The 12541-nt window shown below is 43.3% G+C and overlaps 1 protein-coding gene across 1 annotated transcript in view; it reads left to right on the forward strand.

Annotated features, from left to right (window-relative positions):
• PLEKHG7 (pleckstrin homology and RhoGEF domain containing G7) overlaps nucleotides 1-12541 on the forward strand; it is a 73914-nt gene that overhangs the window by 17454 nt on the left and 43919 nt on the right. Inside the window, 4 exon segments of the mRNA XM_059936663.1 lie at nucleotides 1843-1970; nucleotides 4840-4880; nucleotides 10835-10930; nucleotides 11764-11907. Of these exon segments, the coding sequence (XP_059792646.1) occupies nucleotides 1843-1970; nucleotides 4840-4880; nucleotides 10835-10930; nucleotides 11764-11907 (409 nt within the window).

The raw sequence follows: 12541 nt of genomic DNA on the forward strand, positions 1-12541 counted from the left end.
CTAGCTCACAGATTTTGTAGGAATTTATGAGACATAGGTTATTCACTATTTAGAAATTCCCATACAACTTGCCCTACTATTCATTGGTAAAATGATTTAAAATGTTTTTGGCAAAAGACTGAGAATTTGAAATAATCCTTAAAATCTAAAGGTAGGAAAGACCTATATCAAGGTACTTGTATTCTCAAAATCTGTTGTTCTCCAACTCTGATGAGTATCTAGGGAACTGGGTAAAACTACAGATGCAGAGGCCCACCTTCAGACCTACTGGATCAGAATCCAAAAGGTGGGACTTGGGGACAGGTAGTATAATTCCACAGGGTATTCTAATATATATCAAGCTTTGGTCAACAGCATGTTAGGCCTGACAGGACATGACCAGGACCCCAACACCAGACATATTGATAGGAAGAAGGACATGAGAGCCAAGAATATTCAGTTATGAGGCAAGAGATGAAGGTGCAGGCAGAAAGGCCATCACTCCTGCAGAAGGTCAGAAGCATGGCACTTGGCTACAAAGCATGGAGGAGTTACACCATAGGCAGGTGGGAAAGTGGAAGGGTCAGAGGAAGGACTGGCCTAGGGAGACTAACGGCGCTCCAGGGATGGCCTCTTTGTTGGAGGAGGAAGCTGCATGGCAGTGACCCAAATCATAATATCCAAAGGGATATGACTGACCCAGACTCTGAACTTTCAAGGCAGTTCCATAGCTATACTTTTTTTTTTTTAAATTATTTATTTATTTTTATTTTTGGCTGTGTTGGGTCTTCGTTTCTGTGCGAGGGCTTTCTCTAGTTGCGGCGAGCGGGGGCCACTCTTCATCGCGGTGCGCGGGCCTCTCACTATCGCGGCCTCTCTTGTTGAGGAGCACAGGCTCCAGGCGCGCAGGCTCAGTAGTTGTGGCTCACGGGCCCAGTTGCTCCGCGGCATGTGGGATCTTCCCAGACCAGGGCTCGAACCCGTGTCCCCTGCATTGGCAGGCAGATTCTCAACCACTGCACCACCAGGGAAGCCCCATAGCTATACTTTTTGTTGGAGACAAAATTCCTTTGTATGTAAAGTAACCTATATGCTAAGCTACTTGTTGATGAAAAGAGAATTTTGAGGTTACATTGGTCAGTAAATAGAAGGAATTGCATCTCTCATTCTCAGAATAGACTAACGGAATATCTGAACAGCTATTATGGGGAAGCTCTGAAAATCCTTACAATTCGATGCAATCATTCCTTACCCATTTTGTTTCTTAGTGATCACAGAGCAAATGCCCAGTGGCTTTGGAGCTACTCCCCACTGTGTCTGATGTCAAGCATTTATTTTGTGAATATCCAACAGACAGGAAGTTTCATGAAATAGGGTGGAAGAAAGGAGAAGGTAGATAGGCCTGTTTGCTAAGCTTTTCCGACAACAGTTCTCATTTTTCTCTAGGAAAAACGAAAGGGCTGCCTTTACACAACCGGCCTCCAGTATCTAGGGGTGTCGTGGCCATGGCCATGCCCATGCCTCCTGTTCCCTCTGAGGCCATGTTCATAATTTGCAAAGACTCTTGTGTTTAAGGGCTTTCTCCTAGTGTCCTCCTGAGTCAGAACATACCCAGTATGTTTATGTTGACACTTCCAGGCGAGCTGTTCTGCTTTGGATTAGTCAAAATCATAAACAGTCAATAAGGCTCAAAAAGGTGTCAAACATGGGGCGGTGTGTGGGTCATCACAGCCCTCCATGCCTGGAGCCTGGAGTGGCCTCCTGAAAAAGCAGGCATTAACCGGGCTGCCAGCAGTCACTTCCGAGTGCCCATGCATGGGCATGTAAGCTGTTAAGCTCTCTCCTTCCATCTCTTAAACACAGATTCTACGAGCACAGGAGGAGTTCTGTGGTGCTCAACTTATCTGGACTTGAGGTGTTCCCCGGGGACCTTCTGGTGTCAGATGGAGCTGCCGATTACCTGTGCCACCCGCTTCTGCTGCTGAATTCAGGTCCTGTCCATTCAGCATACTTATATTACATACCTGCTATACGATGGGTTTTATAATAAGCAAAGGGTGTTTTCAGAATATTTAATGACTAGTAGAACATGGGCACTGACACATTAGAACAGATGTCTCACCAATTAGGACAAGCATCAGCCATGAGTTACTGGAACCAGCTGAATACCGCTCTCGGTATTGGGCATTCCACTTACAGAGATGGATAAGGTATAGACCTTTCCTCAAAAGGTCCTCTTGTCAAATAATATACCCCACGTCTAGGACCTGGAACAGGTACACCAGTGACGGTGACCATCCTGGAGCCCTCTCTGGGCTGGTGGGCAGTGTCGCTGTCATTGCTGTAATGCCACCCCCCACCCTGTCCTGGCCTTCAGCCTCGCACTGGTATCTTCTAACCACGGTGGTACCGTGTGGAGGCAGCGGGCCCAGTGACGGCAGATTACTGTTAGAGCAGATTAGAGAGAGGCGGCCTTAGGGATGAATCTGCATTTTGAACTAAGTTGTGAAAGAAGAGAACAACTGCGGTGTTCAGGACACATCCCCATGATTCTGATGGTAGCCTTTGAGAGCTAAAAGGAGACTTCAAGATCATCATCCATCCTGGTAGTTTTTAAACTGGTTTTGTTCTTAGCAGAGCTCTTTTTACAAGGGAATCCTTACTTGGAAATCCAGTCTATAAAACAGATCCAGGTGGAGTTGTAGTGCTTGAAAATGGGGCAGGTCCCAAAGACTCACCCCCGAGGCATCCCTAGAAGCCCAGGATAGCCTGTGACAACACACATGGAAAACCACCAGGCTCTTTCCTCCTTCACATATGTGCCAAGTGAGACCCAGAAAGGAGAAGTGGCCTAGCCATGGTGCCAGCTGGTTTGTGTCAGAGGAATGGGATCGAGACTCCTGACGCCTGACCCTGTATACGCTCCACCAGCCTGCATCAACCACCCATTACACAGGCAGCTGTAGTCTTCCGTGTGTGGAAGTCAGAAGCCACCAGTGAATAAAGCATAACTAACATTTGTCTAGCTCTTCACTCTTTATAGAGCCCTTTCACATCTACTGTCCTATATGACACAACAATCCAAATGCCCAAATGAACGAACCAAGAGGGAATTAAGTGATCTACTCAAGGACAGGCCCCTAGAAATTAGAGCTCGTTCTAAACACAGCATAACCTTAAGAGGTTAGTACATGTTCTGTGATGCTTTGCAAATGCTCTAAACTGGTTAAAAACTAAAGCAGTACTTCTCAAATACTGGTCCCAGACTAACAGCTTCAGCATTGCCTGGGAAATTCTGGTGTCCCATGCCACACCTTCTGAATTAGAAACTCTGGGTGTGGGTCCCAGCAATATGTTTTTTAATAAGCCCCCCCAGGTGATACTGATACCAGCTAAAGTTTGAGAACCAGCATGCTAAGGAACAAGGTCATAATAGCTGCATGATGTTCTTTGTTAAGTTCTCTGCTAGGCATGTGTGCCTGGCATCACAGTAGATACCACGTAATAAAAGATATGCAACCTTCTTCACCATATCCCTCCATGCCCTCTTCTCTAGGAGTTTAGAATAGAGTTCTCATGTCCCCATCATGGTCTAATGCAGTGCTTCTCAAGCTCTGATGTGCATATGAGTCACCTAGAGATATTGTTGAAATATAGATTCTGATTCAGCAAAACTTAATATTTAATAAAGATAATAAAAGATTAGGGATTCAATAGAGACACATTTAAATTTTCTTCTGAATACTTGTGAAGATTTCCCAAGGCCCTAAAATTACCCCTAAAGTTAGAAAAGCAGAGGAGAGAAATTTGCTAAGACAAGAGACCCCAATTATTGCAGTACAAATTATACATAATAATTTGCCACCAGGCATTTGAAGCCTAAGAGAGGTGAAGCAGATTTGTCTCTGAGGGAGGTTCCACCTAATCTCCCCTTTACAAAGGTCAATAAGGTGGTCCGAATGAGCTGGATAATCGGTTGGATTCCAGGGTTCCAGTGGGAAAAGTCCCTCAAGCACACTCTTTTTTTTAGTAAATGCTGCTCAGGTAATTGCTTTCATTTGATGGAAGTATTATGCAGAGTCTCCTGATAAACTAGTAGAAACAGAGATGAACCATTAAAACATCCATTTTGTGTACTGAGTTATCAGAACATCTCACCAAAACCTAAGAGATGATTCCCACGTTTTTCTGGGTAGCATTAGAGATTGATGCAAATAACATACAAATCAAGAATCCACAATCTAATCTCTTTACTTCCTGATCATCAAAAGAATGAGTTACTGAATAATGACTTCCTTTTCAATTTAAAGCAACTCCTAAGGAGTATGTGGATGGTGGCCAATAGAGATTATAAGCCCCCAACCTAAAGATTGGTGACATGGGTTGATGTCCCCCTATTTCAGGAATCTGCACTCAACCACACCTGGGGATTATCAGGTCGATGCAGTCTCTGAGTCTCAAGTTTGGTCAGACTATTGAAGTTGCATATGCTGGGGTGGTTTCCAGTATAAAAATAAAGTCCTTTCAGCCCTAAAGTCCTGTGCCGCTGTCTTAAAAGAATACTCAACATTTTATTGCACTTTATAGATTTCTCCAAGAATGAAGGGGGAAAAGGAGGCTGAAACAGGACAATATCACCATAAGGTAGCAATAGTACACCAGCCTTTCAGTTGGAACATCGCTTCGTTTACTCATCTGCATAAATATAAATATTCATCCTGTGCATTTTCAAGAGAAGGAGAATTAAAGCAGGGCAAATGCTGTTTGGCTCATTTGAAAAGCAGATTTTGTAAAGCACTCCATTGATCTGTCAGTAGTTACTCAAAGTACTAATATATCTTCTTTAATTTCACCCACCAGAATCCAAAAAGCCAAGATGGCCTTTCTCCAAGAGAGGAGTGGTGAGTATTGTGCATTGTCATTTTTGTTTTAATTAAGCCTCCAGTAGCTAGGAAAGTAAGAAATGGCTAAAGAGCCTCTTCATCCTACTTTATCTTTTCATGACAGCAGATGGCACGTGAAGTTTAAATTGTATCATCACATTCATAGTAGTGGATACAGAACTTGCCAAATGATGCCACTTTGTGCAGTGATACAGTGTTAATTGCCAGTGGTTAATGAGCTCTGCAAGAAAACAAAGCAATCCTAATATTGCAGTGCCTTACAGCTCCAAATTTATAACTTGACACAGTGTAGGAAACAGCTCACTCGATGAAGAAAACTTGCACAAGCGTATGCCCCAGTTTGCAGTCAGTGCCCAGTATACTGGGAACATTGAAAAATTAATGAGATAATACAGAAACAGATTCCACAAATACACTTCTGTTTCTGGGAAAGCCAGTTGGATTAGACCTAGCGGGTTTTCTTTAAATTCATTCTTTCACCCTCAATTATTGAAGAGTTATAAATTGAAATCAGTAGTGCCTGATTCTTTCCTGCCTAGGTCAGGAGTTAGCCACAGTGAAGCCTTTCTCGCAAGCATGCTGGGGGCAGAGGGGAGGAGTGTTCCTCGCTTCTGGAGTGAGGAGGAAGGAGAAGGACTGACTGTGTTCTCCCCACAGTACCTACACGCCACAGCCAGCAGCACCAGGAGGGCCTTAGGAGTAGTTACTGCACTTCCTTCTGTTAAAAATCTGCCCACATGGCCTCTGTAGCTGGCCATCAGTTGTCGACATCTACCTGGGAGGTTCTGTGGATGCACACACATTGATACTTAACTACTGTAGCTAAATTAAAAGCCCTCTGAGGTTTCAATCCCAGCTGCTCCATGTACTGCCCTGTGACCTCGGCCAAATGAATCCATGTCTCTCTCAGCTTCAAGTCCTTCCCTGTAAAAAGTAGGTGGTAATAGTGGCAGCCTCTTAGGATGGTTGTGACAAGTGAGTCAAATAATGCGTGTGAAGCTCACCCCAGAGCTGGGCGCCTGAAACAGTCGTTACTGGCCATATTATTGTTAGTGTTGTTCATAACCAGGGCTTGGAAAACTGTGTGTTCCCATAATCAAGTATAGGAGTGACTTTCACATTATTTTTTCAAGGGTAAAAAAATGGTGTGAGTGTCTTACTCCCCTTGGGCTGCTGTAAAATACCACAGACTGGGTGGCTGAAACAACCAGTATTTCTCTCTCACAGTTCTGGAGGCTGGGAAGTCCAGGATCGGGGTGCCAGCATGGTCGGGTTTTGGTGAGAGCTCTTTTCCTGGCTTACCGATGGCCGTCTTCTCACTGCGTCCTCACATGGTGTAGAGAGAGCTCTGGTGTCTCTTCCTCTTCTTGTAAGGGTACTAATCTCATTGTGAGGGCCCCACCCTCATGACCTCATCTACGTGTAATTACTTTCCAGTGGTTTCACCTCCAAATACCATTGTGGGGTTAGGGCTTTAACATATGGGTTTTGGGGGGACAGAAACATTCAGTCCGTAGGGACACAGTCTAAACATTACAAATTGCAAATCATAAACTGTTAGTAATTGTGATACCATTGTCACCAGGGCTGTTGCTCACCAGTCTTTCTCATTTTGGCCCTCTTTAGGGACATGATTTGACGGTTTTCCTGGCAGATCTGAGACAGGGCCTGCGGCGCAGCCTCTCTGGGGATCCTTCCTTCCTTCCTGCCTCCCTCCCTCCCTCCCTTCCTTCCTTATTTAATATCTTTATTGGAGTATAATTACTTTACAATGTTGTGTTACTTTCTGCTGTACAACAAAGTAAATCAGCTATACATATACATATATCCCCATATCTCCTCCTTCTTGTGTCTCCCTCCCGCCCTCCCTATCCCACCCCTCTAGGTGGTCACAAAGCACCGAGCTGATCTCCCTGCTCTATGCAGCTGCTTCCCACTAGCCATCCGTTTTACATTTGGTAGTGTATATATGTCAGTGCTACTCTCTCACTTCGTCCCAGCTTCCCCGTCCCCGCTGCGTCCTCAAGTCTGTCCTCTACGTCTGCGTCTTTATTCCTGCCCTGCCACTAGGTTCATCAGTACTGTTTTTTTAGATTCCATATATGTGCATTAGCATCTGATATTTGTTTTTCTCTTTCTAACTTACTTCACTCCGTATGACAGACCCTAGGTCCATCCACCTCATTACAAATAACTCAGTTTCATTCCTTTTTATGGCTGAGTAATATTCCATTGTATATATGTGCCACATCTTCTTTATCCATTCATCTGTTGATGGACACTTAGGTCGCTTCCATGTCCTGGCTATTGTAAATAGAGCTGCAGTGAACATTTTGGTACATGACTGTTTTTGAATTATGTTTTTCTCAGGGTATATGCCCAGTAGTGGGATTGCTGGGTCGTATGGTAGTTCCATTTTTCGTTTTTTAAGGAACCTCCATACTGTTCTCCATAGTGGCTGTATCAATTTACATTCCCACCAACAGTGCAAGCGGGTTCCCTTTTCTCCACCTTCTCTCCAGCATTTATTGTTTGTAGATTTTTGATGATGGCCATTCTGACCGGTGTGAGATGATATCTCATTGTAGTTTTGATTTGCATTTCTCTAATGATTAATGATGTTGAGCATTCTTTCATCTGTTTGTTGGTAATCTGTATATCTTCTTTGGAGAAATGTCTATTTAGGTGTTCTGCCCATGTTTGGATTGGGTTGTTTGTTTTTTTGATATTGAGCTGCATGAGCTGCTTGTATATTTTTCCTTCCTCATTTAAATGAAAGCAGGGTCAGTTGTCAGTCGGGTCTAGGGTCTCAGGAGAAGGGGCACCTCCCACCAGCTCTCCCGAGGGCTCCTCCAGAGCAGGAAGCTAGAACGTGCTTTCAAAAGGGAAGACTTACCTAAGGAAGGATAAGGGTAAAAACCTACAAGTTTTTGTGATGCATCTATTTTTTTTCCCCATAAAGAAGTAATTTGTTCCACATGTATCGGGTGACTATATGTGCCAAACACTGGACTAGATATCTTAAGATTCCAATATGCTCATTTTCAGCTCACAGTTGAGAAGGTCAGACTGACATGTAAGTTGGAAAAAAACGTGATTAAATGGCTTGCACAATGTTGGAGGTGGGTAGGCAGTGGTGGAGATACACAAAGACAGAACAATCAGTGAAATGACAAAATGTTTCAGCAAATGTTCTCAGTAATGAAAGGAGACTCATTTCTTGAAGGCTCACTTTTACAAGGACACAATGTCTGGTCCCCTTAAAAATCAGTGTCTACTCACTCCTTCATCTTTTTAGTCTTATTTATCAAGCAGTTCATATCTATTGATATATAAATGGTAATCCACATCAATAGCAAACAGTACCATATTGTAATATGTTTCCCCAATCTATCACAAATTTTTCCTTTCCTTACCTTTCTTTCTTCTCTCCTTCCTTTCTTCTCAACCATTAATAACAGTATTTGTAATAAAAGCAAACACATATATAATTTTTACCACGTTATCAGGCATTGTTTCTGTTTATGTGTTTCTGTTTATGTATGTCACAGCTTACATATGTTAACTCATTAATTCTGAAAACAACCCACCAAGGTAGGTAACATTATTATCCCCATTTTGCAAATGGGGAAACTGAGGTTCAGAGAGGTTGAATAGCTTGCCTGAGGTCACACAGCTCTTAAGCAGCAGAGTGGGCATTTGTCCCAGCAGTCCCAGGCAGTCTGGCTCTGAGTCTGTTTTAGCCCTAATATTGAATTGCTTCTCCAGCTGAGGGGCTCCATAACCAGACCTGGACACTCCTCCCTCCTTTATCTCATCAGAGCTCTCAAAGATCTTGTCTCTTCTCACCAATTCAAAGCCAATTCAAGGTCAACCACTACAGAATCCATATATTCTCATACAGTCAGCCCTCTGTATCTGTACATTCTGCATCCTTGAATTCAACCAACTACAAATGAAAAATATTTGAAAAAAAATTCCAGAAATTTCCAAAAAGCAAAACTTGAATTTGCCATCCACCAGCAACAATTTACACAGAATTTACATTGCATTATATATTACAAGTAATCTAGAGATGATTTAAACTATATGGGAGGATGTATGTGGATTATATGCAAATCCATTTTATAAATGGGACTTCAGCATCTGTGGATTTTGGTATCCAAAGAGGTCCTGGAACCAGTCCTGCTAGGATACTGAGGGACGACTGTATATCCATTTTACTCCAGTTCCATGTCACCAGTGCCTACTACAAATTTCCATTCCACACGCCCCTTAGTTATTAAGTTTGAGGCCCCAGAGTTAACCTTGGCTTCTTTTCTTTATCCTCCATATCCTCTCAGATACCCTTCACATCTTCTCATTGCCTCTCCTAGTCAATGCCACCATAGTGGAAGCAGCACAGGTTCCAACAAAGGGTCTGTAACTCTAATGAGTTAATGTTTCCTCCAAGAGGACTGTCCGCTCCCTTCTCACTATCATATCCACCAAGCACTTTGGCCAGGAGGTCGTTCAGACCCTTGGAAAGCCACGGTGAGTGTCCTTCAAGACAGAGGGCTGGTGCCCCCTTTCCCACAGCTCCAGTTCCTCTTCCATTGCCTCAGCTTCTTTATTTTCCAACTGGCTGCTGATTTTTAATTTCCACAACATGCAGTCACTGTGGTTTCAGACATCAACAAAAGGAATACGTCCCAGCTGCTGTAGGACGTCCCCAACCAGTTCCAAGATTCCTCTGCTACTGTGAAGCCTGTAAGTCTCTAGTAAGTTTCTTCTTTCAGTGCCGTAGCCCTAGCAGAGAAGTCAGCCACAGCCCTTTAGCACTTTCTGAACCGATTGCGGGGTCTCCTTTCAGACACACAGGGAGCTGCCTCCCCACAACAGATAAGCTGTGCCTTCTCTGGCTCCTTAACCTAAAGTCGGAAAACGCCCACCAAACTGCTTAGATCCACACCAGCGTCATGAGCCCTGAGGCAGTAGAACAAGTTGAAAAATGATTTGTGCTGAATATTCATTTGAAATGCAGCCAAGTTGACTTTAGAAAGCCTCACACTTCGTTATTTGATAGCTTCTTCCTGGTTTAGTTGGTAAAATGAGCTCTTTAAGCAGGTAATTCATGATGTTGCACCAGGATATTGAATGAGTCCAAAAAAATTGAAAGGTCATGATAAAGTTTCAAAAGCAAGTTACAAAAGGATGTATAAATATGACACCATTAAAAATTAATTATAAATACAATCAGAAAAAGGCTTTCAGTAGTTACCCTGGGGGGAGGAAGGGGCAGTGGAGATTACAGGTAACTTTGTGTAACTTTTTTTCTTTGTGGTTTTGTTTCTCAAATTTTCTATAATAACCATATATTACCTTTGTAATCCAATTTTTTAACTAATATTATTTAAAATAAAAATTATAACAAAAATGAGTCAGTGGTTCCATCCTAAGGAAACCAGAGTTTCTAGCATATCCTGGTATTCTCTAGCTGTGAATTACCGTGTTAAGAAGTTGCTTTAACACTCTGGGCTTTATTTAGTCATCTACTAAATGAGGGGTTGAACTAAGACATCCAAGGCCCCTTCTGATGGTAAACATCTATGATCAAACATTTGGAAAAGTTAGAATATGAAGGACTCTAGGACCACAAGGTATGTGCTAGACTGAAATCCATCTATTTGCTATAGGAGTGTTCTGAGCTCTGTCTTTTTTTTTTTTTTTCTATTAGTAAAATGAGAGGTTTGCATCAGACATCCTCACCAGCCTCTCTCCTCCATGTCTGACATTCGGAGGTCCCGTGGGTCAGACTATGGCTGAGAAATGGTGTTTCACCTGTTAGTGACTCATAGACAAAATGTGCACTCTGTTCTCATGCATGTTGGACAATGAACCAGAGATGCCGAGGCTACCAAAGGTGTGTTATTAAAAGATTGAAAATCCTGTTTCTAACAATCTTTAAGCAGGGCAAAGACAAACACAAGCACATATCTGATCTGAAAGACTGCCTCTCCTCTTTGAAGATTACAGACTTCAGAGACTATGAGTTCCACAGCCTGAAGGTATCTCGTTAGGAACAGGGCCGCACAGCGGGAGGTGAGCGGTGGGCGGGCGGGCGAGCGAGCGAAGCTTCATCTGCCGCTCCCCGTGGCTCGCATTACCGCCTGAACCATCCCCCAACTGGCTCGCATTCCCCCCTGCCTGCCCCATCCGTGGAAAAATTGTCTACCATAAAATCCGTCCCTGGTGCCAGAGAGGTTGGGGACCGCTGCTCTAAAGCACACTGAAAGCTCGGGAAAGTCATTGTACCTTAAGTAAGGTAATGGACGTGAGACCACTTTGTAGACCATGAAGCCCTGTACAAATGTTAATATTTGTTACAACCATTCCCCTCTCTGGGCCTTAGTTTCCTCATTTACAAAACAAGTTGGTTTTGATAAGACAATTTCTGAAGGTCTCTTAAAAACTTTAAGTCTCTTATTTCATGATCCTTCAGTAATTAATTTCAACAAGTTTTACCAGTGGAACCTGGATCAGACTTCCCAGTTCTGGGTTTGGGGTTCTTTTGGTGGGTTGTTTTTTTTTTTTTTTTTGCCAAAAAACTGAAAAGGACTTATGAAATTCTCAAACATAGTTCACAACAATATCAATTTGAATTTGTTTTCATTTTAAACTAAAAACAGCATGTCCATCCCATCCATGGGAGGAATTGATATCCCAAAGCCATGCAGAGAGAACTGTGGTTTGGATAACTCTACCCAGGGGGACGCCTGGGGCTTGCAGTGAGAAATCGTGATTTGGGGGATTGCTTGTTCCTGCTGTACTGCAAGTCAAAGGAAGGGTGAACAGGTCAACCCATTGAAATGTTTTGTTCTCTCTTTTCTCCCACGTACAGGATAAGACCTGGAATGAAGTCGTGGAAACACATCAAAAACTTCCTACTAATCAATTAGACTTGAGAAAGCAGCAAGAGGCTGTATGGGAGCTCTTCACAAGTGAATGCACTTATTTCTTGGACCATTTATTAGTTCTTAAGATGGTAATGCTGGCTTTAATTTTTGTAGTAGATGGAAAACATTGGTTCTTTAGGGACTTGTTTCTTTCTTGCATGCTGAAGGAAGGAAGGAAGTATGGGGGGGCTCCCCTCTTTCAGAGGATCTTAAGGAAATTTTGTTTATTTTTGGTTATCAGCAACTTGGTTTCTCTTCATGCTTTTCTTAAACATAGCGTCTTAGGATTGGGTGAGACCTTCCAGCTCCCCATGTGATGTCTGAATCTCTTCTGCCTGAGTCTCACCCTGTGCTTACCTACTCCTCACGTCAGGGAGCTCACAGCCACCCTCAAGGCAGCCATCCCACTTTCATTCAGCTTCCTCTTTTGGCTCTTATACTCCCTTATGAACAGTGCCAGGCAAATGCTTTTTATCAGCTACGGAGCCACAGATTTCCAGGGCAACCATCCACGTGTAACGCGGGGGTGGGTGGGGAGGGGTGGATTATACAGTGTATTCACGATGTCTGTCCTGTAAATGGTGCTCCTGAGGTTGTACAGTGCAGTAGCCCTGATCTGGGGAGGCTCTGAGCAGAGAATTCCTTATAGAAGAACCACAGGGCAAAGGATGGGAGGGGAGCAAATGCCTTCTAAGACCACAGGGGAGGATGGGCCACATTGCT

Source organism: Balaenoptera ricei, chromosome 10 (assembly GCF_028023285.1).
Source record: "Balaenoptera ricei isolate mBalRic1 chromosome 10, mBalRic1.hap2, whole genome shotgun sequence".
In the NCBI taxonomy this organism is placed as follows: domain Eukaryota; kingdom Metazoa; phylum Chordata; class Mammalia; order Artiodactyla; family Balaenopteridae; genus Balaenoptera; species Balaenoptera ricei.